Raw genomic sequence first — 27,159 nt, 5'->3', positions numbered from 1 at the left:
AGAATTCACAAACATCACTAGAACTCCCATAACATTTCTCACTTTTAACACATTTTGCTCTTAACTTTTCCCTCCTCCCAGTGCTGCCTTTCGATTTTCACAGTAACTTCATTGCAGTGTTAATGTAAGCCTACTTGTGACCATAACAAAGATTATTATTATTACTTTAATTTTCCTGACTCCCAATCCACTGTCTCTTGCTTGCTATTGCCTCGCTCTCTCTAATTTATTTTTTTCTCTTTAACAGTCTTGGGTAATTAAACAAATATTACACCCCATGTGGGGGTGGTAGTTTAATTTTTTTTTTCCTATTCTTCATGCATCACTGTCCAGCACATATTGAGATCATGATAAACACTTGATTGCGAGTGAACAATGTCACTTCAGATGAGCTAGTGCATAATTAAATTCTAGGACGATCAATAATGGATGACACACTTGAACACTTCCGCAAGCTAAGATTTAAGAATGTTGATGAAGGCGGAGTTGAAGATGTAAGTTTTGAAGTGGTTTTTGGAAATGAGGGGTTGTGTGGAGGTTGCTGCTCCATCTTGGCCAACAAGATGAGAAGCATTCCGAAACCTAGCATGTTACAAAACCGTGCCACTTGAGATGACTTCCATGCCGATTGAGACAGAACCGAGCTTACTTAGAAATCTTATTCGGGAGCAATAAAATTCTCCACTTGCAGTTATTATTGAGGTCCAGTGGCTTTCGCTTTAAGCTGCAGAAATTTTAAGTTTGAAACAAAGTTCTCCTCTAATCCTGTGGCTGGGAGTATTCATGTGCTGCCTGACCAATTGTATGAAACACTGTTCTGCTGTTGGAACCCCAGAAAAGACCAGCTAGAATTCAAAACTCTGTTCAGGTACATTTATTGCCCTGCTGCTTCCAGACTCGAAGGCATCCTGAGACGTACCAACCCTCTTGCTGCTGTGTCTTTGCAGAGACTCTTTGTGCAAGTGACTCAACTAAGACAGGACATGAAAAGACACCTGATATTGGTAAATTTCTCCATGAGGGCCAAATTATCACCTTTCAACAGAGAGTCTATATCCCGCTGCTTTGCTTCAATCCAGTACTATTTTTGTTTAATTTTAACTCCAACTTCAATTCATCCTGTCAGAAATGACTATGTACAGGGGGAAATATTTAGATACATACACGTTCGAGACTTTGACAGAAAGGAGATACAGAGCTTCCCATTAGAGCCAGCTTCCACATTGCTGGAGGAGTTGTTGACGACAGGGGGACTGGAGAAGGGGGTAGTAACGGCGGTTTACGGGGCTATTTTGGAAGAGGAGAAGGCGCCACCGGAAAGGATCAAGGCAAAGTGGGAGGAAGAATTGGGAGAGGGTATGGAGGAGGGGTTCTGGTGTGAGGTCCTCCAGAGAGTGAACACCTCCACCTCGAGTGCGAGGTTGTGGCTGATACAGCTGAAGGTGGTGTATAGAGCACACCTCACAAGGGCGAGGATGAGCCGGCTCTTTGAGGGGGTAGAAGATGTGCGTGATGTTGCGGGGAGGGCCCCGCAAACCACATTCGTATGGTTTGGTCCTGTCTAAAGCTGGAGGATTACTGGAAGGTAATCGGGTAATCTCTAAAGTGGTGCACGTGAAACTGGATCCGGGCCCACGGGAGGCCATATTCGGGGTGTCGCACCAGCCAGGGTTGGAAACGGGTGCGGAGGCAGACGTTGTAGCCTTCGCCTCGTTGATCACCCGAAGGCAGATCCTGTTAGGGTGGAGATCAACCTCTCCGCCCTGGCGTGGTGGGGAACCTGCTGGAATTCTTGACGCTTAAGGTCAAATTTGAACTGAGGGGAAGGATGGAGGGGTTTTTATAATTCATGGGTGTTATTTATTATACACGTTTGAGAATTGGATTACATCGAACATTAAGGGGGGCTGGGAGGGTTGGGGGAGGGATTGGTGTTAATAGTGACTATGGGTGATCCTGATTCCTTTTTGTCATTTTTATGTTGACATGCGGTCTAATGTTTGGTGGGAGGATGGGATCGTTGTTATTGATATGGGGATTGACATTGCATTCGTTACTGATTATTGTTTATTGTTGGGTGTAAATTTGGGAGAAGATGTGAAAAAGGAGAATAAAAAAAGAAATGTCTATCTGCATCAGAACTTCCTGAAAGCATGTTGTCATCTTCTACTGAGATTTCTAACAACATGGAGCAGAATATTGTGTAAATCCTGGGAACATACTAATCATTCTTTTTTAAGAAAGGATAAAATTGCATTAGAAGCAATTCAGAGAAGGTTCATTTAACTAATTCCTGGAGTATAGGGTTGTCTTCGAGGAAAGCTTGGACAGGTTGGGCCTGTACCCATTGTAATTTAGAAGAATGAGAGGAGATCTTATTGAAACATACAAGATCCTGAGTGGGCATGACAGTTGGATGTTTCCACCTGCGGAATGACTGAAACTAAGGGGCACAGCTTAAAAATAAGGGGTTTCCCATTTAAATGAGTGGAATTACTTTCTCTGATGGTCGTCTGTGGAATTCTCTTTTCTAGCGAGTAATAGTGGCAAGGGCATTAAATACTTTTAAGACCGAGTTAGATAGATTCTTGATTGACAATGGAGTCAAAGGCTAAAGGAGGCAGACAGGAAAGTGGAGTAGAGGCCACAATCAAATCAGCATTAATCATCAAATTGCAGAGCAGGTTCAAGGAGCTGGACAGACTATTCCTGCTTCTAATTTGTATGTTCATATGTCACCAACCCCAGCAAATCACAAAATACAGGACCAAGGGAGGACTAACTTCTGCACCTCACACATGCCATAATTTCCACCCAGTTTAGTCAGTAAGTGCTTGCAGGCCTGTAGCCAGATGGCCACACTCCAAACATTCTCAGTATACTTCAGCTTCCAGTTCTTCTGGGTCAGTGCACAAAGGCCACCAAAACTGTGGCTGCCTTCCTGTACAACTAAATTCAACTCCAGCTTTTTTTCTGCCTGCTGCTGGGGCAAGGAACCCCCACGACTTGCAGGCACAGGTAATTTGTGCTGCAAAAAAGTCTAGCACTTCCTGATGCTGCTGCCTCCTTCAAATGTGGACAGAATATCACTGGGTAAAAAATAAATGTGAAGTTGTCAAACTGTTTAGGTTGGTTTGAAGAAATGAACTAATTTTCTGCATGCTCATGTCCTCACAGCCAGAGGTTGATGCTGCTTCCACTGACTCCTGTGGGTACTGTTAACCTGGTACCCAAAAGGCCAATTCTGTAACCTCTAACAGGGCTGTAACAGTATAGAGCCACTTCTGCAACCTCTGCTTCCAGTTTTCAAGACTTCATGTAAAGAAAATACCTTTGTAGAATAATTCCTTTAAATCCAAAGGCAAACTAAAATAATCATCTCTTCTGTTTAGTTGATACCAAATATTTGATTAACTCAGACCTGATTTAAAAAAAGAACGGGATATGTCTTAACTCCAGAATCCCATATTACATTATCAATCTATAAATGGGACAAAAGTAAGCCCATCTGAATGAGAGATTTTGGGCGTGATTTATTGGTCCCGTTCGACAAGGGCCCAAAACCCATTATGACCACTAAATCTCCTGAAGAGGGCAACTGATTTATGTCCACCCCAGTGTGATGGTCATGCTAGTGCGATTCATTGCTGGCTTTCAAACATCAGGGGCGTCATTCTCCGACCCCCCGCCGGGTCGGAGAATGGCCGTTGGCCGCCGTGAATCCCGCCCCCGCCGAAGTCTCCGCTCCCGGAGATTGGGCGGGGGCGGGAATCCAGCCGCGCCGGTTGGCGGGACCCCCCGCTGGATTCTCCGGCCCGGATGGGCCGAAGTCCCGCCCAGGAATTGCCTGTCCCGCCGACGTAAATCAAACCTGGTATTTACCGGCGGGACCAGGCAGCGTGGGCGGGCTCCGGGGTCCTGGGGGGGGGCGCGGGGCGATCTGACCCCGGGGGGTGCCCCCACGGTGGCCTGGCCCGCGATCGGGGCCCACCGATCCGCGGGCGGGCCTGTGCCGTGGGGGCACTCTTTCCCTTCCGCCTCCGCTACGGCCTCCACCATGGCGGAGGCGGAAGAGACTCTCCCCACTGCGCATGCGCGGGAAACTTTCGGCGGCCGCTGACGCTCCCGCGCATGTGCGGGGAAACTGACAGCGGCCGCTGACGCTCCCGCGCATGCGCCGCATTTCCGCGGCAGCTGGCGGGGCAACAAACGCCATTTCCGCCAGCTGGCGGGGCGGAAATCCCTCCGGCGTCGGCCTAGCCCCTCAACGTTGGGGCTAGGCCGCCAAAGATGCGGAGACTTGCGCACCTTTTTGCCGGCGCGATGCCCGTCTGATTTGCGCCGGCTTTGGCGCCAGTCGGCGGGCATCCCGCCGTTGGGGGAGAATTTCGCCCCGGTTGTCTCAGACTCTGAGTTCGTCCTCCCATTTCCGTCTGGTCTCGTCCAGTGATGTTCGGACTCTGTCCAGTAGCTGTCCGTATATTTTCCCACAACAGTTCCCCCTCCTTGCTGTCCGTGGTCATCAGGACCTCTAATAGTGTGGTCTCTGGGGCCCTGGGCTATCCTACTGTCTCTTGGTGGAGGAAATGTTTTATTTGGAAGTGTCTCATTTCCTGTCCTGTCAGCAGTTCCCATTCCTCCGTCAGTTCGTTCAGCGTCGCTAGTCTGCGCTCTATGTAGAAGTCCCGAAATGTCAGTGTTCCCCCATCATGTCTCCATTTTTTAAATGTTGCGTCTAACATGGCTGGCGGGAATATCTGGTTACCGCAGATGGGGGACATTTTGGTCAGCCCGAAGTGCTGTCTTAGCTGGCCCCATGTTTTCAGTGTGGCCATTACCATTGGGCTCGATAAGTATTTCGCCGAGGGGGCTGGGAGTGCTGCCATGGCCAGGACCCGCAGGGTCGTTCCCTTGCAGGAGGCCTCCTCCATCTGTACCCATTCCAAGTTGGGTTTGTGCACCCATCCCCTCACTCTTTCTGCTGTGGTACTATTGCAGGTTTGGCAGTGCCAGGCCTTCTTCCTTTGCAGTGTTGATTTGAGGATTCTTGCCGCCCCCCCCCTCCCAACACACACACACACACAAATGCCATAATTAAGCTATCTAGGTTCTGGAAGAAGGCCTTGGGGATGAAGATCGCTATGGACCTGATCAGGAAGAAGAACCTCGGCAGCACGTTCATTTTGATCGTCTGCACTCTCCCCAACAGGGAGAGTGGGAGTGCGTCCCATCTCTGTTGGCCCTTTTTGACTTCCTCCATCAGGCTGGTCAGGTTTCATTTGTGGATCTAGTGTCCAGTCTCTGGATATTTGGATCCCCACGTATTGGAATCTGCTTTGGGCTATTTTGAACAGGAGTCCCTCCAGCTCTGTCCCTCCCCCGTTTGGGCTCACTGGGAATGCCTCACTTTTGCCCAGGTTGGGTTTGTAACCTGAGAATGTTCCAAACTCTTTTAGGATCTGCATGATTGCTTTCAGTCCTTCCTGTGGCATTGAGATGTACAGGAACAGGGCATCTGCATAGAGCAAAACTCTATGCTCTCTGTCTCCTCTTTGGATGCCCTTCCAGTTTTACGCACCCCGTAGAGCTATCGGCAGGTGTTCGATTGCTAATGCAAACAGGAGTGGGAACAGTGGGCATCCTTGCCTTGAGCCTCTGTAGCTGGAAGTATTCAGAGCTGGTGGTGTTAGCTTGAAAGCTCGCCTTGGGAGCGTTGTACAGGAGTCTCACCCAGGGTGGTAAATCCTGCTCCTAGCCCAAACCGTTCCAGTACCTGGAGGAGGTACTTCCATTCGAAGGCCTTTTCTGCGTCCAGGGAGACAATCACCTCTGGTGTTCTCACCCGGGGGGGGGGGGGGGGGGGGGGGGGGGGGTCATTGTTACATTCATCAGCCGTCTGATGTTCGCAGTGAGTTGTCTACCCTTGACAAAGCCCGTTTGGTCTTCATCGACCACCTCCGTTACGCCGTTCTCCAGCCTTTTGGCCAGGACTTTTGCAAGTATTTTCGGATCCACATTCAGCAGCGAAATGAGTCGATATGATCCACATTCCGTCGTGTCTTTGACTTTGTTGGGTATCAATGAGATTGTGGCCTGCGCTGGCATAGGAGGCAAAGTGCCCCTTGCCAGCGAGTCTGCGAACATGTCCCTCAGATATGGGGCCAGGGCCGGTGCAAATTTTTTGTAGAAGTCCGCCGGGAACCCATCAGGTCCCACCGCCTTCCCCGCATGCATGGAGCTGATGCTCTCCATTGGCCCTTTTTATTCTAAAATAATGTTGGCCGTAACTGTTCTCATGAAAGAAATCGGAATATGTAGAATAATGAGAGAAATCGGAATATGTAGAATAACAAATAGTAATGATTTGTTATGAGGTGATAATCTAATCAAATATTTAAATTGCAAACTGAATGAGTGAAGCTTAATCTTTTACAATTAATGTGTTATGAATGATCACATTGTAACCTTGAGCTTCCTCTTCGCTTTCTGTTATTTGTTGTAGTGCTTACTACAATGATTTTTATGTTGTGATTTTATTCCACTGTGACTAATTTTGTGCCTGTAGTGATTTTCACTTTACACATTTTGGGACATTGCCGTAAAATTGGTCAATGTTTTTTTTTCTCCTGTATTAAATTAAGTCAGTGCCAAGAATGTTCCTGATTGAGTATTTGTGGTTAAGCCATGGGTGAATGAGGAGGGGCTGCTGGCCTGCTACCATATGGATTATGGGAATTCATACTACACGTGGGGATGGTAACTCCAAAGAAAGGGTTCTGAGCAAATAATATATTTTGGGGGGGACTGATATGGAAGGTATGGAATTTGAGAGTTCAAATTCACTAAGCTTCAAGTTGGTAATGCCATTCTAAAAAACAAAAAAATGAAATACTGAATTTTATGATAAATAGTAGAGAATATTATGGTACATCTCCATAAAACTGCAATATTACCAGAGCTAGGAGTTTTGGGCTCCTCACTGCAGGAGAGATATTGAGGCATTAAGGATGGTACAGCATAAATTCACCTAGATGCTACCAGCTACAAAAAAACTGCAAATAAGCAAGAATTTAAAAATGAGGCTCTTTTCAGTAGAACTGAGAAGGGTAATTTGACATACCCAAAAGTAAATGAGAAACTGATTTTCCAATTATTGAGGAATCTTAATTGAGGTGACATAGGTATAAGAGATTTGCGAAAAGAGCAGGAGAAACTTTTTTTTATGCAGAGTTTTAAATGGCTTTGAAATCCATTTCTCGAATTTGTGAGTAAAAAAAATCTAGGTCATTGTTGCAAAAATGGCTAGATAAATAGTATATATAAGGATACGAGAGCAGGGTGGGCACATGGCGTTGAGAGGATGTGCATTAGCACAGACTAGGCTAAAGGCCCATTTCCCTGCCATAGTTTGTATGCAACAGAGTTTTTGCTGTTTGAGGGAGGTGGAAACCTTTACAAAACCTTATTCAATTAAATGAGTTATCTGACAGCCGGTTATTTCGGACGTGTCATATCTGACACATTAATCTGTTTTGTCTCTTCACAAGTGTTGATAGATCTGTATTTATACAACCCTGTGTTTTCATTATGTGGGGTGCGATTTAACTAAATGAGAACAAAGTCCCACAGCGAGCCCGTTTAGCCGCGTGTTTCCCAGTGCTCGCAGCACTACAAAATGTCCTGCTATTTAACGCGTCCACGGTTAGACGGGAGGCTTCAACGGGGATTGCTCGACTGAGGCTGCACATAGCCCCATTTCTCTGGAGCCCCCAACTCGCTATGAGGGGTCGCAGGGCACTCCCGGCCAAATTGCCGCTGCACAAAGAATGCCAGCTTGGCACCTTGGCTGTGCCCAACTTGATACCCCAGCAGTGCCAGACTGGCAGTGCCCAGATGGCACCAGAAATACCAGGGTACCACCCTGCTCAGAGGAAAGGTACCTGGGGGCCGCTGATCTCCTAGGAGACCCCCCACTAGTGCCGTCTGAGGCGAAGGGGATAGATCCCAATACCTCGTGTGCCTCTGAAAACTGCATATTCTTCCTTACTGAAGGACTGAATCACCTTTTGCCACTTCTATTGCAGTGAGTGATCCTTTTAGGGGCTGGTTTAGCACAGTGGCCAAACAGCTGGCTTGTAATGCAGAATAATGCCAGCAACGCGGGTTCAATTCCCGTACCAGCCTCCCCGAACAGGCGCCGGAATGTGGCGACTAGGGGCTTTTCACAGTAACTTCATTGAAGCCTACTTGTGACAATAAGCGAGTATTATTATTATTATTCCTGATCTTGGAGCATTTAATGATTCATTAGTGATGGAAAATTTGCGTTGAAATATGTAACTGTGCTTGCCACAGGCTGTTGGAACTTTGGCTGCTGGAGGCGATGTTGACATGAATTTTGGTGCAGTTTTTGCAGTCCTTCTAACTAAAAGTCATTGACCTGAAACATTCTGTTTGCAGATGCTCCCTGACCTTCTGAGTGTTCCAGCAGACTGGGCACCCTTGTTTAAAAACGATTGTTTTTGGTGATGAACTGAATTTCAGTTGTATAAGTAAAGCTTAACCATGCTATCGCTCTTAATTGCATTGTTTTTTTTGTAATGGGAAAGAAAACACAATTGTGTTCTATTCATAGAATCCCTACAGTGCAGAAAGAGGCCATTTGGCCCATTACGTCTGCACCGACCCATGGGGGCTGCCATTCCATAGGGCAGGGACTCACTGTAGATACCAAGGGGTGCAGGGTGCTCGGGACGGGGGGAGGGGGTCCATAGGTGCAACATTTCTAGTTTGGTGAGGGTGAAAGCTGATCTGGCAAGGTGGAATGGTCTCCCTCTGTCACTCGTGGGGTCGGGTACAGGCAGTTAAAATGAACATGTTGCCGCAATTTCTGATTATTTCCTGCCGAAGACATTTTTTTTAAGAGAGATTGGAGGAATGATTACCTCGTTCATATGGGGAGGGAAGATGGCCCGAATTAGAAAGGTGCTGGTACAGAGGGGAAGGCAGGCAGGGGGGTTGGGTCTTCCGAACCTGATGTATTATTACTGGGCGGCGAATGTGAAGAAGATGCGGAGCTGGGTCAGAGGAATTGACTCCCAGTGGGTCAGAATGGAGGAGAATTTGTGTAGGGGGTCAGGATTGAAGATGCTAGCAACAGCGCAGCTCCCGACGGCCCCGGGGAAATACTCAAGGAGTCCGGTAGTAATAGCTTTGTTGAGAATTTGGAGGCAGTTTCGACAGCACTTCGGGTTGGAGGCAGGGTCAAGGGAAATGTCGATTCGGGGGAATCATAGATTTGAGAGAGAATTTACAGTGCAGTAGGAGGCCATTCGATCCATTGAGTCTGCACCTGCCGTTGGAAAGATCACCCCACCCAACCTCCACAACTCCACCCAACCCTTTTGGACATGAAGGGCAATTTAGACTGGCCAATCCACCTAACCTGCACATCTTTGGACCGTGGACCCGGAGAAAACCGGAGCACCCGGAGGAAACGTCAGCACCCGCGTGCGCTCACACGGGGAGACCATGCAGATTCCACACAAGACAAGTTACCTAAGCCGGGAATTGGACCTGGAACCCTGGAGCTGTGAAGCAACTGTGCTAACCACTGTGCTACCGTGCTGCCCTTAAGCCAGCGAAGTGGGATGGGAATTTTCGGAGATGGGAGTTAGGGGACTAGAGGATTTTTTCTAGGGGGTCGGTTTGCAGGATTTAAGGTGCCGGGAGCAAAGTATGGGCTGTAGGAGGGGGAAATGTTTAGATACATGCAGGTTCGAGACTTTGCCAAGAAGGAGATACAGAGCTTCCCGGTAGAGCTGGCCTCCACATTGCTGGAGGAGGTGCTGACGACAGGGGGACTGGAGTAGGGGGGTGTCGGCTGTTTACTGGGCTGTTTTGGAAGAGAAGGCACCGCTGGAAGGGATCAAGTCAAAGTGGGAGGAAGACTTGGGAGAGGGTATGGAGGAGGGGTTCTGGTGTGAGGTGCTCTGGAGGGTGAACGCCTCCACCTCAGGTTGGGGCTCTTACAGCTGAAGGTGGTGTTGTCATGTGAGAGTACCTTTAAGAATCGGTGTTTAAGAAATTTACCTTTTAAGAAATGGGTGTTTATCAGTGATGTCAGAGTGTCGGTGGAGCTGGGCTGTCTGTCAGCTTTTTGCTTTTGTTTTAGGCTGTTTGCTGCAGGGTGTGTTTTAGTTTCGTTTTCAGAGCTGGATAGATGCAGTCACAGCCAGAAGGGGTATTAGTCTCTCTCTCTCTGCAATCTAAAAACTGTAAATCGAACTGTAAAATGATTTAAAACTAATAACTGCTCTCAGTGGTGACCTTAACCTAATGTGCTTCTGATTAAAGGTTTTTTTTTAAAGTCTTATGGATGTTAAAAGGACAGCTTAAGGATTACTTAGTGTTGTATTCTTTGGGGGTTGTATTTGAATTAATGGTTGCTAAGATGTTCACTATGTTTTAAAAAGGTTAACTTGAGTTTATAGAATAAACATTGGTTTAAAAAATACTTTTCCATTTCTGCTGTATCACACCTGTAGAGTGGGCCGTGTGCTCCCCATACCACAAACTATTAAAAGGTTGTGGGTCAGGTGAACGCCATGATACACTTTGGGGTTCTCTAAACTCTGGCCCATAACAAATTGGGGGCTCGTCCGGGATAAAAGTCTATATTGCATTGGCTTAGTGAACTTAGTGAGCGGTGAGCATATTGTGGTTGTTTTTCAGGTGTGATATTTCAGTTTAAGTAGAGAGTGTGTTTTGGACAATGGCTTTTTCAGAGGCTCTGAAGTTTTTGGGGGTGAAGATGGTCACACGCAGTACCTTACGGACCGAGACTAAAAACAGACTGTTAGATTTGGCAAAAACATTGCAGTTAACATTACCTGACAAAGTGCGAAAAGATGAGGTCATTATGGCGGTGGCTAAGCATTTAAAGTTGCCTGAGATACAGTTTGACTCATTGGAAATGGCAAAAATTCAGTTGCAAATTAAACAAATGGAACATGAGAAAGAATTAAAGCAGCTTAATACAAAAGAGCGGAAAAAGAAAGAGAGAGAGAGGAAAACAAAAAGGAGAGGGAAGAAAGGAGAAATGAAAGAATAGCCCGAGCAGAACAAAGAGAAAGGGAGATACAGATGAAGGAAAAAGATAAAGAGAGAGAGTTTGAACTTCAGAAAATGGCCTTGAAATATGACAGTCAGTTAAAATTGGCAGACGTGAAGGGAAACGTACAGTTGGATGATAGTGATGAGAATAGTTAGAAAGAGTGTCAAAGTCGAAGGCTTGGTGGGAATCTATTTAAATATGTCCAAGGTTTGACGAGAAGGAGGTAGAAGCCTTTTTCTTTTCATTTGAGAAGGTAGCTGAACAAATGAAATGGCCACAGGACATGTGGGTATTACTGATTCAAACAAAGCTGATAGGTAGGGCTAGTGGAGTGTTTGCATCACTACCGGAGGAGGTATCTGGGTCGTATGAGGAGGTGAAAAAAATCCATCTTCGGTGCATATGAACTAGTGCCTCCAGACAAAGGTTTAGAAATTTAAGGAAAGAATTTGGTCAAACATACATGGAGTTTGAAAGACTCAAACAAAGTAATTTTGATAGGCGGATAAGGGCTTTGAAAATAGACCAAACATATGAAGCTCTCAGAGAAATTATACTTTTGAAGGTGTTTAAAAATTCAATTCCTGATGTAGTGAGAACTCATGTGGAAGAGCAGAGGGTTAAAACTTCGAGGTTAGCAGCAGAAATGGCAGATGATTATGAATTGGTTCATAAATCAAAGCTTGGTTTCCGACATCAGTTTCAGCCTGTGAGGGATAGAAACTGGGGACATGAGAAATACTCAAGTGGTAAAGGTAAAGGTGATCTGATGGGAGATAATAAGGAGAGTGTACCTCAGATTAAAAAAGAAATCCACGTTGGTGGCACGGCGCATGGGCAGGGGCGGGCCCAGAAAGGGGGATGGCTGATCGGGGGGCACGGTGCCCCCCATCCAGGCTGATCACCTGGAACGTTGGGAGGGCTGAATGGGCATGTCAAGAGGCCCTGTGTGTTTGCGCACCTGAGGGTTCTGAAGGTGGACGTGATGATGTTGCAAGAGACACACCTGAAAGTGGCAGATCAAGTTAGGCTGAGGAAGGGTTGGGTCAGTCAGGTCATCCATTTGGGGCTGGATACCAAGACGATTGGGGTGCCGATTTTAATTAATAAGCGGGTGCAGTTCCCAGGCGGGCAGTATAGTGTCGGACGGGGGGGGGGGGGGGGGGCCGTTATGTCATGGTGAGCGGTAAGCTGGAGGGGAGGAAGGTGGTATTGGTTAACGTCTGTGCGCCGAACTGGGACGATGTTGAATTCATTAAGAGGGCACTGGGGAAGATACCGGATCTGGATTCACACAAGATGGTGATGGGAGGGCATTTTAATACGGTTATCAACCCCGGCCTGGACTGGTCGTGCTCGAAAACAGGGAGGGTGCCAGCGATGGCAAATGAGCTGATAGGGTTCATGGAGCAGAAGGGGGGGTCGACACATGGAGGTTTAGGTAGCCGACGGTTAGGGAGTTTTCTTTCTACTTGCATGTACATAAAGTGTATTCCCGGATTGATTTTTTCATTTTGAGTAGGGATCTGCTGGCGGGGGTGGTGGACGCGGGGTACTCAGCCATCACTCTTTTGGACCATGCCAAACATTGGGTGGAACTGCAGGTTAGTGAGGAGAGCTTCCAGCGCCCGCAGTGGCGATTGGACGTGGGCCTGTTGGCGGATGAGGAGGTGTGCGAGAGAGTAAAGAAGTTCATGCTGGATTACCTGCAGGTCGATGACACTGGAGAAGCCTCAGCAGCAGTGGTCTGGGAGGCGCTGAAGGCAGTGGTGCGAGGGGAGTTGATTTCAATCCGAGCTCATAGAGATGGGACGGATAGGGCAGAGACTGACCGACTGATCAAGGAGATCCTACGGATGGATATGAGGTATGCGGTGACCCCAAGGGTGGAACTGTTAAGGGAGCGTCGGAGGCTGCAGGCTGAGCTTGGGATGCTGTCCACGGGCAAGGCAGTGGAGCAGCTTCGAAAGGCGAGGGGGCCGCTGTATGAATATGGGGAAAAGGCCAGAAGAATGCTGGCACAGCAGTTGAGGAAGAGGGAGGCGGCCAGGGGAATTGATAAGGTGGTCGACGGAGATGGTAGGGGATTCGGCTGAGCTAAACAGGGCGTTCAGGGACTTTTATAGCGGACTTTATCGCTCGGAACTCCCCATGGGCCCGAGGAGATGAAACGCTTTCTGGATGGGCTGACTTTCCCAAGGGTGGGCAGGGAGCTGATGGATGAGTTGGGGGCTCCAATTAGGGCCGAAGAAATATCTGAGGGCTTGAAGGCAATGCAGTCGGGTAAAGCTCCGGGGACGGATGGGTTCCTGGTAGAATTTTACAAGAAATTATCCGGGATATTAGGGCCGTTGCTGGTCAAGGTTTTTAACGAGGCGAGGGATAGAGGGGTGCTGCCCCCGATTGATGTCAACGGCCACCATTTCGTTAATATTGAAGCGGGACAAGAACCCGGACCTAAGTGGGTCCTAAAGGCCGATCTCGCTGCTTAATGTGGACGCTAAGTTGCTGGCCAAAGTGTTGGCCTCCAGGATTGAAGATTGTGTGCCGGAGGTGGTGATAGAGGACCAAACCGGATTTGTCAAGGGTAGGCAGTTGGTGGCCAATATAAGAAGGTTACTTAATGAGATTATGATGCCCCCGGAGAGAAGGGAAGTTGAGGTAATTGTGGCCATGGATGCAGAGAAGGCGTTTGACCGGGTAGAGTGGGACTATCTATGGGAGGTGCTGGGACGGTTTGGGTTTGGTAGGGGCTTTATCAACTGGCTCAGGCTGTTGTGCCAGCACCCGGAAGCTAGTGTAAATACGAACAAGAGCACCTCGGACTATTTTAGGCTGTACCGGGGGACAAGACCGGAATGTCCCCTCTCCCCACTGCTGTTTGCGTTAGCCCTAGAGCCGTTGGCAATTGCTCAGAGCTTCTAGGGGCTGGAAAGGGCTGGTTTGGGGGGGGGGGGGGGGGGGGGGGGGTGGAGCATAGGGTATCTCTGTATGCGGATGACCTACTCCTATATGTAGCAGATCCAGGGGCAGGGATGAGGGAGATTATGGTGATTCTGGGGGAATTTAGCTGGTTTTCGGGATACAAACTGAATATGACGAAGAGTGAGATGTTTGTAGTCCAGGCAAGGGATCAGGAGGGCCGGCTGGGGCAGTTACCGTTCAGGTTAGTGGGGGCCAATTTTAGATATCTGGGGATACAAGTGGCGTGCGACTGGGGCCGGTTACACAAGTTGAACTTGTCCTGGCCGGTTGAGCAGATGAGGGGCGAGTTTCGGAGATGGGATGCGCTCCCGCTGTCATTGGCGGGGAGGGTGCAGACGGTTAAGATGACTATATTGCCGAGATTTTTATTTGTATTCCAATGCCCCCCGATTTTCATACCGTGGTCCTTTTTTAAGAGGATTAACAAAATCATTTGTCTGGTCAGTAAGTCCACACGGGTGAAAAAGGTGATGCTCGAGAGGAATCGGGGGGAGGGGGGGGCTTGCCCTGCCAAATTTTAGTAATTATTACTGGGCGGCCAATATTGCGAAGGTAAGGAAGTGGGTAGTGGGGACGGGGGCGGCTTGGGAGCGGATGGAAGCAGCCTCATGCAGGGGTACCAGCTTGGGGGCACTGATAACGGCACCGTTGCCGTTCCCGCCGGCAAGATATCCCACCAGTCCCGTGGTGGTGGCGGCCCCGAGGATCTGTGGAGGATATTCGTTGTTGCAGTGGGTGCATCAGTTTGGTCCCCAATATGTGACAACCATTGGTTCACCCCGGGGAGCTTAGATGGGGGATTTCGGGTATGGCAAAGGGTGGGAATTGAGAAGATGGGGGACCTGTTTCTGGAAGGGAGCTTTCCTAGCTTAAGGGCGCTGGAGGAAAAGTGCGGGCTGGCAGCAGTTAATGATTTTAGATATCTACAGGTGCGGGACTTTCTGCGCAGACAAGTACCATCCTTCCTACTCCTGCCACTAAGAGGGATTCAAGATAGGGTAGTGTCTAGGGGACAGGTGGGAGAGGGGAGCGTCTCAGACATCTCCAAAGAATTAATGGGGGCGGAGGAGACGCATAAAGAAGAGCTGAAGCATAAGTGGGAGGAGGAACTGGGGGGTGAGATGGAAGACGGCCTATGGGCGGAGGTGCTGAGCAGGGTCAATGCGACCTCTACATACGCAAGGCTCGGCTTGATCCAATTTCAGGTGGTGCACCGGCCGCACATGACAGCGGCCCAGATGAGTAGCTTTTTTGGGGTGGAAGACAAGTGTGTCAGGTGTGCAGGTGGACCAGCGAACCGTGCCCACATGTTCTGGGCATGCCCAAAACTTAGCGGATATTGGCAGGGGTTCGCGGATGTCATGTCGAGGGTATTGAAGACAAGGGTGGAAATGAGTCCAGGGGTAGCGATCTTTGGGGTGTTGGAAGACCGGGTGTTCAGGAGGAGAGCGAGGCAGATGTTCTGGCCTTTTCCTCCTTGGTAGCCCGGCGACGGATATTACTGGCTTGGAGGGAGTCTGGGCCTCCGATGTCAGAGGCCTGGTTAACCGACCTTGGGAGCTTTCTCGGCCTGGAAAAGATAAAGTTCGCCTCGAGAGGGTCGGTGTAAGTGTTCGCCCGGAGGTTGCAACCATTCATTGACTTCTTTGCGGAGAATTAATCATCAGCAGGTAGGGGGGGGGGGGTTTAGGGGAGGATAGAGTAGGGCCTTGGAGGGACGGAGGTCGGCGGTTGCCTTTTGACTACTGTTCTTTGTACTCTATTGTTTTTGTACTGTGGTTATGCCAAAAATACCTCATTAAAATTGTTTTTTTAAAAAAAGAAATCCAGGAGGGTGGGTAAGAAATTAAAAATTTCAAATGTTTTCACTAATAAACTAGGCCATGTAAAGTCACAGTGTTGGTGGTTGAAGAGAAGCACTGGGAAGGCTGATGTGGTAAAACAGGATAAGACAGTGGGGTTTGTTAGAGTGGTAAAGGAAAGCCCAAGGGAAGCAAAGGAGGTGCAAAAGATTGTACAGCCTAATCAAGAGATGATTGATAAGAAGGTGCCAGATCTCTTCAAAGAATTTACTTGTGTGGGTAAAGTTTACTCTTGTGTATCAGGAGGAGCAGGTAAAGAAGTCACAATTTTAAGAAATACGGGAGCTAGTCAATCTTTAATGGTAAGAGATGAGGAATTATGTAGTTTGGGAAGAATATTGCCAGAAAAGGTGGTAATGTGTGGAATTCAGGGTGAGAGGAGTAGTGTTCCATTATATAAGGTAAGGTTGGAAAGTCCAGTGAAGAGTGGTGACGTGGTAGTAGGAGTAATAGAGAAACTACCTTGTCCAGGAATACAGTTTATCTTGGGTTATGATGTAGCTGGATCGCAGGTGGGAGTGATGCCTACTGTGGTTGATAAGCCAGTGGAAAATCAGACAACTGCAGTGTTGGAGGATGGGTATCCTGGGATTTTTCCGGATTGTGAGGTAAATTACAAGGTCGCAAAGTCACAGGTTAAGACGAGGAGAAATCAAAGAGTGATGATGATGTTGAAGTGCAATTATCAGAAACTATTTTTGATCAGATGGTTGAAAAGGAACAAGAACAGGTGGAGGATGAGGCGGATATTTTTAGTTCAGGAAAATTGGCGGAGTTACAACAGAAAGATATAGAAATAAAACGGATGTATCAGAAAGCATACACGGAAGAGGAATCTGAGTGTATACCAGAGTGTTATTCCCGTCAAAGTGATGTCTTGATGAGCAAATGGAGACCTGTACATATGCAGGCGGATGAAAAGTGGGCAGAAGTTCATCAAGTAGTATTGCCGGTAGGGTACAGAAAGGAGGTGTTGCGAGTTGCACATGAGGTACCAGTGGGAAGTCATTTGGGGATAAGGAAAACTCAAGCTAAAATCCAGAAACATTTTTATTGGTCTGGACTACATAAAGATGTCGTTAAATTTTGTCTATCATGTCACACATGTCAAGTGATAGGGAAACCTCGAGCAGTGATGAAACCAGCGCCCTTAATCCCCATTCCAGCATTTGAGGAACCTTTTGCAAGGGTCCTAATTGATTGCGTAGGACCGCTTCCTAAAATGAAAAGTGGGAATCAATATCTTTTGACTATAATGGATGTGTCTACTAGGTTTACGGAGGCCATTCCAGTATGTAATATTACAGCTAAAAAGATTGTGGAGGAGTTACTTAAATTCTTTACTAGATATGGACTACCCACAGAAATACAATCGGATCAAGGATCAAATTTTACCTCCAGGTTATTCAAAAAAGTTATGGATAGCTTAAGAATAAAACAATTCATATCAATTGCGTGCCATCCAAAATCGCAGGGAGTGTTAGATAGGTGGCATCAGACATTAAAGACAATGTTGAGGGCTTATTGTCAAGATTATCCAGAGGATTGGGATAAAGGAATTCCATTCGTACTGTTTGCAATTAGGGGATGCACCTAATGAGTCAACCAAATTTAGTCCTTTAGAACTAATTTTTGGTCAGGAGGTAAGAGGACCACTTAAATTGATTAAGGAAAAATTGGTGAGTGCGAAATCGAAAATTACATTGTTGGATTAGGAGTCAAATTTTAGCGAACGATTAAATAGAGCAGGTGAATTGGCTAGACAGCATTTAAAAGTTGCACAACATGTGATGAAACGGGTAGCGGACAAGAAATCCAAAGTTCGTAGTTTTGCCAGTGGAGATAAAGTTTTAATGTTGTTACCAGTGGTAAGTGAGCCTTTAAAATCAAGGTTTTGTGGACCGTATCAGATTGAAAGGAAATTAAGTGAGGTGAATTATGTGGTAAACACACCAGATAGAAGGAAGACTCACCGAGTGTGTCATGTGAATATGCTTAAAAGGTACTTTGAAAGGGAAGGAGAGAAAAAGGAGGTTTTAATGATTCTAACTCCGTGACAAACCAAATCCAGATGACTGTGAATTTGACATACCTCAAATTAAATTGGAAAACGAGGATGTTCTTAAAAATTGGGATAAATTGTTGAGTTACCTTCCAGAGGATAAATGACTGACCTGAAAGAGTTATTGATATCACATGGGCAAGTTTGTAGAGATTAAATTGGGAAGTACTAAAATGGCTATACATGATGAAGATGTGGGAAATCCTGTTCCAATCAAACAACATCCATACAGACCTTTAAAATTGGCACAGGTTAACAAAGAGATTGAGAGTGTGCTTAAAAATGGCATAATTGAAGTGGGTTGCAGTCAATGGAGCTCATCTATAGTGATGGTGCCTAAACCAGACAGTACCTAATGGTTCTGTGTGGACTATAGAAAGGTTAATGCAGTTAAAAGAACGGACTTTTATCCTATCCCACGTTTGGAGGATTGCATTGAGAAAGTGGGACAATCAACTTTTATTTCCAAACTGGATTTACTTAAAGGTTACTGGCAGGTGCCTTTATGCAAAAGTTTCCAATACCCTCGACACAACGGGAAATAATGCGATTTCTTGGCATGAGTGGATTTGATCGAACATTTGTGAAAAAGTTTTGTTGCGTGATTGCTCCACTGATGGACTTGCTGAAGAAGCGTAAAAAATTTCAGTGGACAGCGGACTTTCAACAGGCATTTGACTGCCTGAAAGCTGTGATAACCAACGCTCCTGTGTTGGAGAATTGCAAGAGACTCTGTGATCAGAGTGAACTAAAGTATCTGACTTTAAAGAGAAATGCCGAGGCGTAGACAAATGGACGGATCGTGCAAGGACCTTTCTTGTTCAAAGAGACTGTCAATTGAGAAGGATTTCAGTTGGAGGAAGAAGAACAAATGCCGAGGCGTAGAGAAATGGACGGATCGTGCAAGAACCTTCTTGTTCAAAGAGACCGTCAATTGAGAAGGATTTCAGTTGGAGGAAGAAGAACAAAAATGGACTATATTATTATACCTGTTTGCGTGTGTTGTTTTTTGAAATGAAAATGTATATTTACTGTGTGCATTTCTTAAAGGATAGTGAAAAGGTGAAAAATGAAACCATCTTGAAGTTGATGGCTTTTTTTTCTTGGGGGGAGGTGTCATGTGAGAGTAGCTTTAAGAAATGGGTGTTTAAGAAATGTGCCTTTATAAAAAAAATTAAATAAATAAATAAATAAAAATGGGTGTTTATCAGTGATGTCAGAGTGTTGGTGGAGCTGGGCTGTCTGTCAGCTTTTTACTTTCGTTTTATGCTGTTTGCTGCAAGGAACATTTTAGTTTTGTTTTCAATGCTGGATAGCTGCAGTCACAGCCAGATGGGGTATTAGTCTCTCTCTGTAATCTAAAAACTGTAAATCGATTCTTTGGAGATTTAAAACTAGTAACTACTTTCAGTAGTGACTTTAACCTGATGTGCTTCTGTTTAAAGGTCTTTTTTTAAAGTCTTATGCATGTTAAAAGGACAGATTAAAGATTACTTAGTGTTGTATTCTTTGGGGGTTGTATTTGAACTAATGGTTGCTAAGATGTTCACTATGTTTTAAAAAGGTTAACTTGAGTTTATAGAATAAACATTGGTTTAAAAAATACTTTTCCATTTCTGCTGTATCACACCTGTAGAGTGGGTCGTATGCTCCCCATACCACAATCTATTAAAAGTTGTGGGTCAGGTGAACTCCATGATACGCTTTGGGGTTCTCTAAACCCTGGCCCATAACCATGTATAGAGCACACTTCACAAGGGTGAGGATGAGCCTGCTCTTTGAGAGGGTAGAAGATGTGTGTGAACATTGCAAATCACGTCCATATGTTTTGGTCCTGTCTAAAGCTGGAGGATTACTGGAAGAAGGTATTTCGGGTAATCTCTAAAGTGGTGCACATGAAACTGGACCCAGGCCCTCGGGAGACCATATTCAGGGTGGTAGACTAACCAGAGTTGGAAACGGGTGCGGAGGCAGGTGTTGTGCCTTTGCCTCGTTGATCGCCCAAAGGTGGATCCTTTTGGGATGGAAATCAACCTGTCCGCCCTGGCATGGCAGGGGGACCTGCTGGAATTCTTGACTCTTGAGAAGGTCAAATTTGAACTGAGGGGAACGATGGAGAGGTTCTACAATTTATGAGCGTTATTTATTATGCACTTTCGAGACTTGGATTACATCGAACATTAGGGGGGAGGAGGGGGGGGAGAGATTGGGGGGCTCAGAGTTGGGGGGAGAGGGGGACTATGTGTTAATGGTGACTATGGGTGATTCCTGATTCCTTTTTGTTATTTGTTTATGTTAACATGCGGGCTAATGTTTGGTGGGAGGATGGAATTATTGTTATTGATATGAGGATTGACATTGCACTCGTTACTGATTATTGTTTATTGTTGGTATGTGTAAATTTGGGAGAAAATGTGAAAAAGGAGGAGAATAAAAATATTTTTGAAAAAGTCTGCGCCGACCCTCTGAAAGAGCACCCTATCTAGGCCCACTCCCCTACCCTAAACCGGTAATTCCACCTAACCTGCACATCTTTGGACACTGAGGGTCAATTTTTAGCTTGGCCAATCCACCTAATGGATTTTACCTATGTGATTATGCAAATTAATTTTAGCAGAAATTTGAATGGCAATATAACCAACACAGTTCAGACACGTATTTCAAATTTTGTGCTGCGAGAGGATGCGCCTTCATTCCCCGCCCACCCTACCATCTAAAGTGCACTTGATATCTAGGGCCATTAACAGCTGGTAGACCATTCAAATCTTGTCACTCAGATGAAAAGGATTTTGCCAAAAGCATAGCAATGTAGAGATAAGAAAAGTGTATTCCGCTTAATTAACTCATCGCAACACTTCATGACACCTGGTTCTTTCTATTCAAAATTGTGGCCATGTACTACAGATTTTCCTCCTCCTTCTGCATGCTGTGAGCTGACCTAAGGCTCAGTTTGTTTGTTTAAAAAAAAGAACTTTTGCTTGCATGAGACTGCTGTTGTATTCCATACCACTTGCAAATGAGCACGTCTTATTTTAGCTGCTTTAGATGTGTTCTATTGCATAAAACAGCCTGGCAAGCGAATATTGTGTTTTCGTTGCAGTTGAGCTATTGATGAATAAATATGGTTGCTGGGTTTAATTTTCAAATTAAGAGCAGATCTGGGAGAGAGCAAATTCACAGCAGGTTGATGGAAATTGGAATTCTGAATGCTAGCTAAAGCGTGCATGTTAAAAAAAATTACATAGTTACAAAATCTTGGCTCTTTGAAAATGTTAAAGCTGTACAATTTGCATTAATTGAGTAAAGCACCCACTTTTTGGGCAGCACGGTGGCACAGTGGTTAGCACTGATGCCTCACAGTGCCAGGGTCCCAGGTTCAATTCCGGCCTTGGGTCACTGTGTGGAGTTTGCACGTTCTCCCCGTGTCTGCATGGGTTTCCTCTGGGTGCTCCGGTTTCCTCCCAAGACCAAAGATGTGCAGGTTAGGTGGATTGCCCATGCTAAATTTTTGCCCCTTAATGTCCAGGGATGTGCAGGTAGGTTATTTGGTTACAGGGATAGGGTAAGGTGGATGGGCAAATCGACATGGGTACAGTGCTCATTTGAAGGGTCGGTGCAGGCTTGATGGGCCGAATGGCCTACTGCACTGGAGGGATTATTCTAACCGTTGGACTTCTAAATTACAATAAATCTCAAAAGAAACAGGCCATTTTTATGTCAGTTACAAGCTGACAGAAAAGACAGTTTAAAATGTGTATTACTAAAGTGTGTAATATCACTGGAGCAATATGTGCAGTTAATAATAGAATTATGAAATAATTTGGATACAAATCTCAAACATTGAACAATAGCAGTGAGATTGATAATTGTAACTTTTAAGAAAAATGGATTGTGATGTAGTGGATATTTGGTTCACTAGGTGTACCTTATTGGGTTAATTTCTGATTAAAGTTTCTGTTTCTGATTGACGAGAGCTCTGGGGTATCAAAATATTCTTCATAAATCCTGAACCAATTTTTCGATGCCTAGCACACCAAACATTTGCCTGTCTTCCATCATGTTGACCTTGACTGACTTGCTTGTTGGAAGATTCTGACTGCAAAGAATTCTATAGCTGAGGAGAGACCTATGTTTCCATTTCTATCCAGAGGGACACCTCCGGTACAATGAGAGGAAGGAAATCAAGTGTAGGCAAAAAGCACTTCCAGCAATTCCAGGAGGGAGCACCTGCTCCCTTGTCAGGAGAGATGTCAAAGCTGCTCATGATTCACAAAAAAAATCCTCTAACTTCGGTCTCTAATTCGTACTACCTGGATTGTTGCTGTAAAACTCACTTGATTAGAAGGGACAGAGGGTCATAGTCCCCAATGCTCAAGCTATTGCTAAAAGTCTTCGGTTTGGCAATTAAGTTCAGCCTAAGTTGAATCTGATGCAATAGGTGTAAGGTGCTCTGACTATTAAGTGCTCCATCAACACCAGAACTCTCTTTGCAAGAGGAATTGAGAGACTGCCTCTTCTCAAAATTTCTCGGCGAGTTCCTTCAATGCTATATCTTCAGCTATTGAGAATTTTTTTTGTTTGTTTTTACAGCTTGTTAAGTTGCCACTCTTACTGGCAATGTCATTGGCTTAAGTGGAACTGACTTAGAAGTGCCAGTCTCGATCTCGTCAGCAGGAGAAGCCAGGGCAATCTTGGTATCTGATCCATTTTTGCAATTTTGATTCAACTGACTTGTCCAAGATCAGTGGATAGTTTACTAATTTCATTGTAGACTTGCCTTTTCTCCTCTGAAGAGGATGATAGTAAGAGGGGCAGACTTTGGCTTTGAATCACAAAATTCCTTCTCGAACATAGTACCTGCCTTTGAAAGGAGACACATATGACAGATGGGTGCATGCACAGTCACCAGAATGATACTAGGGCTAAAAGAGTTAAATTGAGAACTGGTTGCACAGAGTAGACTCATTTCATTGACTATAGGAGACTAGGGGATTATCTAATTGAGATGTAAGACGATTAAAGGATTTGATGGGATAAATAGAAATTTCCTTCCATGGGACTGTCCCAAACAAGGCTGTTTATAAAAAAAAAAAAAAAAAAAAAACTATAGCTTGGCTGTAAGGGATGATATCAGAAAGCACAACACAACAGGGAGAAATGTGGCGCTCTACTTTGCCCTTCCCATAAAGCTACTGAGGTTAGGTCAAGTGAAAATTTTAAAATCAAGATCCAATATATGAAACCAAGGCTGGTAAATGGAGTTACAATATAGAGCAGCCACATTTCAATTGAATGGGAGAATAGGCTCAAGGGGCTAAATAGTCGACTTCCGTTAGGATGGCCCAGATAATTATAGACCCGTTAACTGAATACCAATAGGAGGTAAAATAATGAATTTTATTCCAATCCAGAGCAGCAGATTCAGTGTAATAGCTTCATAAACATCAGCATGGTATCCACATAGGTACCCACAGCGACATGCTCTCCAACTCGAAATGTTGCCTGCACTGCTTCCAAGCTCGCAGCGCTGAAACCACCACCGTGCTCGGAACCAGACGAGTGAAAACAGAAGGGGCACCCTCAGACTCGTCCCGCTATACAATGCTGCCTCCATCTGTCCCCACACCGATCCCTCCTCTACTGCCCATTTCCTCATCATTTCAATATTCGCTGCCCAATAATAGTTCATCAAACTTTTCCTGCCCACAGAAACCCCTAAATTATCCTGAAAAAGGACTTGGGGACTACGATGGGGAGATTCTGGAACACAAACAAAAACCTGGGCAGCACCGTCATTTTAACCACCTCTATGTGCTGAGCCAGTGACAGCGGCAACACATCCCACCTCTTCAAATTTGCCTTTATTTCTTCCACCAGTTGTGCCAAATTCAATTTATGCAGCTGTGCCCAGCTCCGCGCAACTTGAATTCCTAGTTACTGAAGACTCAGTCCCATCACCTGGAAACGACAACTCCCCTCGCCTCCTCTCCTGCCCTCTAGCATTAATTGGAACCACCTCACTTTTTCCCATGTTCAATTTATACCTTGAAAACTGGCCAAATTCCCTCAGGATCTCATGATCCTTTCGAAGCTGCTCACTGGGTCCGAAATATGTCACAAAAGATCGTCTGCTTACAACAAGACTCTGTACTCGGCCCCGCCATGCTCAATCCCTCTCCAACCCCTTGACGCCCTAAATGCCATTGCCAGCGGTTCTATCCCTAAAACAAAAACCAACAGGGAGAGCAGGTACCCCTGTCCCGTCCCCGATGCAGTCCGAAGGATCCCAAGCACGTCCTGTTCATCCAAACACAAGCCATTGGCACCCTGTACAGCAGGAGAACCCAATGCACGAACCCCTGACTGAACCCGAACCGACACAGCGCCTCCAATAGAAATGCTCATTGCACCCGGTCAAAAGCCTTGCTTGCGTGAAGTTTTGATGTCCTTTGTTCCCAGCAATTTAATCGCAACCCCTTCACTCCAATAGTTGCCCTGTCTTCACGTTTTCAGGTCCGAATCATACAAAAGTGGGCATACCTGGTACATAATTGACCTTGCTGAAAATCAGCCACAGATTTAGCTTGCCCATATCGAGCGCTATCACACAGACTGTTATCTACCTCAGGAACCCTTGTGCATGTTCACTTCGGATTCCCAACTTTCCAACATTTACTGCTACAATCACTTCATCACCAAACCTGTTTAATTCCAATTTTGCAACATCAACTACCCCTGCATTGCCTAAACCTTTATTCATGCTTTTGTCACATCCAGACAACATTACTCCAATGCTGTCTTGTTCTATTTTCCACAGACTCCCAACTTGCCAAAAAAATACAGTTGCTTACATTGTGTTTTGGATTAATTTCACCCACCGCCTCTGTCTTTGCTGACCTGTTTATATTTTCAAATTTTGCATCTTTCTTTCTCTGCAAACACTCCCAGCCAGATACCTTGCCCACAGTCTTCAGTCCCTGGCCTGTGTATTTCCCCCTTCCCATTGCACTGCCATTAGAGTTCCTTTTTAAAAACCTCCTTGAGACCCAACTGAATCATCTCTTCCATTGCTTATTAGTCAGTTGTAAAGTACTTCTGGAGGCCTTGTATGTTTCTGATGCCTTCTCCAATCCTTGATTAAATGAATTACAGCCAATGGGTGAAGGAGAAGACCAGAAGTTAATCTTTACTCCGTTATAGATTTCTTTACAAATAGAGACATTACAAATGCTCCTAACTCTACTATGTACCACCACTGTCAATAAGTGTCCCTTTATCGTTCTTTTCAAAAAGAGTATTTAAAAAATGACAACTCCCTTTAAAGGGATACTTTTGTATTATTGTAACGAACACTAAAACTGTAGCAGGAAACTTACAAAATTAAATTACCATTTCAGTTGTTGATGATGCACTCCAGCCCCTATGGCGCCCACCGGTCGCAGAAGATCTCCAGTGTACCGGTGGACACCGCTTGCTCCCTCTCCAGGGACGGATATAGCCACAGAAGAGAGGCAGGCACAGGCTGAATGACCCTCTTAGCTGCCCGTTTTATATTTATGTGCTGAAGTTAGATATTTATGTGCTTTAGTTATTACTCAGACCCCATCATCTGTAGACACGAGCTTAATTTATACAATTAGCATTGTTATATTTTAATTACCTGGATATTGTAAATGTGAATTTTATATTAATGTTTCATTGAAATTAACAATTATCTTCTCCTTTGTTTTAGTTTTTTAGTAGGCAAAGGGGCTTACAAATGGGCAGTAGATCATGGAATTGTACCATGTCCTCCTGACGTAATGGCAACAAGTAAGTCAGCTATGCTTTTCTAATCTTTTGAAAATTGCTAGAATTATTTATTTAACAAAATATAAAGTTCTCTATTTTAAAAAAAAACTTGCAGTTATACTTGCTGTACCATTAGGTACAATTTTTGCATGCTAAAATTAATGGCCAACTTTTCAATAAGTTGATTTCTTGGAAAGAAGTTTTTTTAAGGATCTTAATGGTAGCCTGGTTCCTAACCTCTGAACAGATTCTCTTTAGGAGATTGTAGGACATTCAAACTGTCTAGTCAGAACTTTCTACATTGAATCCATTGTTTTTTTTATTGCTGATGAGTTATTGAGTGGTTTGCAATCCCTGGAATAGTGTTGTAACTCCTGTCTTGATTTCATGCCTATTCAGTAAGTCTGGCCTACATAATGCAACTTGTGGGGGAAAAGACTACACAGGAGGGCAGAGCACAGTGTGGAAATGCAGGGTTATTGGGATTTGATAGTCAGGGGAGAAATGGGCATTTCTGTAACTTCCAGCATGAGATGTCATGCTGTGTTGCCTTCCTGATGCCTATCTGAAGGATATCACTTGGGAGAGTGCAGGACATTTACAGCCAGAAGTTCTGCTCCAATGTGGAAACCATGGCACGGGCATGAAAAAGATTGAGGACCTACAGTTAGAATTTCAGGAGCAAGGGAGGAAACTAAAAAGCAGGCCTTCCAAGATTGTTCCCATTATCACACAATAATGTGCATTGAGATAAAACAAGTTGATGCGAGGCTAAGAAATTATGCAGGAATTAGGGCTTCAGATTGGATTGGATTGGATTTGTTTATTGTCACGTGTACCGAGTTACAGTGAAAAGTATTTTTCTGCGAGCAGCTCAACAGATCATTAAGTACATGAGAAGAAAAGGGAATAAAAGAAAATACATAATAGGGCAACACAACATATACAATGTAACTACATAAGCACTGGCATCGGATGAAGCATACAGGGTTAATGAAATCAGTCCATAAGAGGGTCATTTAGGAGTCTGGTGACAGTGGGGAAGAAGCTGTTTTTGAGTCTGTTCGTGCGTGTTCTCAGACTTCTGTATCTCCTGCCCGATGGAAGAAGTTGGAAGAGTGAGTAAGCCGGGTGGGAGGGATCTTTGATTATGCTGCCCGCTTTCCCCAGGCAGCGGGAGGTGTAGATGGAGTCAATGGATGGGAGGCAGGTTTGTGTGATGGACTGGGCGGTGTTCACGACTTTCTGAAGTTTCTTGTGGTCCTGGGCCGGGCAGTTGCCATACCAGGCTGTGATGCAGCCTGATAGGATGCTTTCTATGGTGCATCTGTAAAAGTTGGTAA

At 45.4% G+C, this 27,159-nt stretch overlaps 1 protein-coding gene across 7 annotated transcripts in view; it reads left to right on the top strand.

Annotated features, from left to right (window-relative positions):
- The window catches only part of tasp1 (taspase, threonine aspartase, 1), a 147,127-nt gene that overhangs the window by 30,713 nt on the left and 89,255 nt on the right, over positions 1–27,159 (top strand). For all 7 annotated transcript variants that reach the window (XR_011947000.1, XR_011946999.1, XR_011947001.1 and 4 more), the window contains one exon: positions 25,758–25,837. Coding sequence is in view for 4 of the 7 variants with exons in the window: in XM_072506482.1 (XP_072362583.1) it covers positions 25,758–25,837 (80 nt within the window). In the remaining 3 variants the exon portion in view is untranslated. The remainder of the gene's footprint in view (positions 1–25,757; positions 25,838–27,159) is intronic.

This window comes from Scyliorhinus torazame, chromosome 1, assembly GCF_047496885.1.
Source record: "Scyliorhinus torazame isolate Kashiwa2021f chromosome 1, sScyTor2.1, whole genome shotgun sequence".
NCBI classification, from domain to species: Eukaryota; Metazoa; Chordata; class Chondrichthyes; order Carcharhiniformes; family Scyliorhinidae; genus Scyliorhinus; species Scyliorhinus torazame.
The sequence above is the reverse complement of the archived record's forward strand: the minus strand, read 5'-3'. Positions and strand labels throughout refer to the sequence as shown.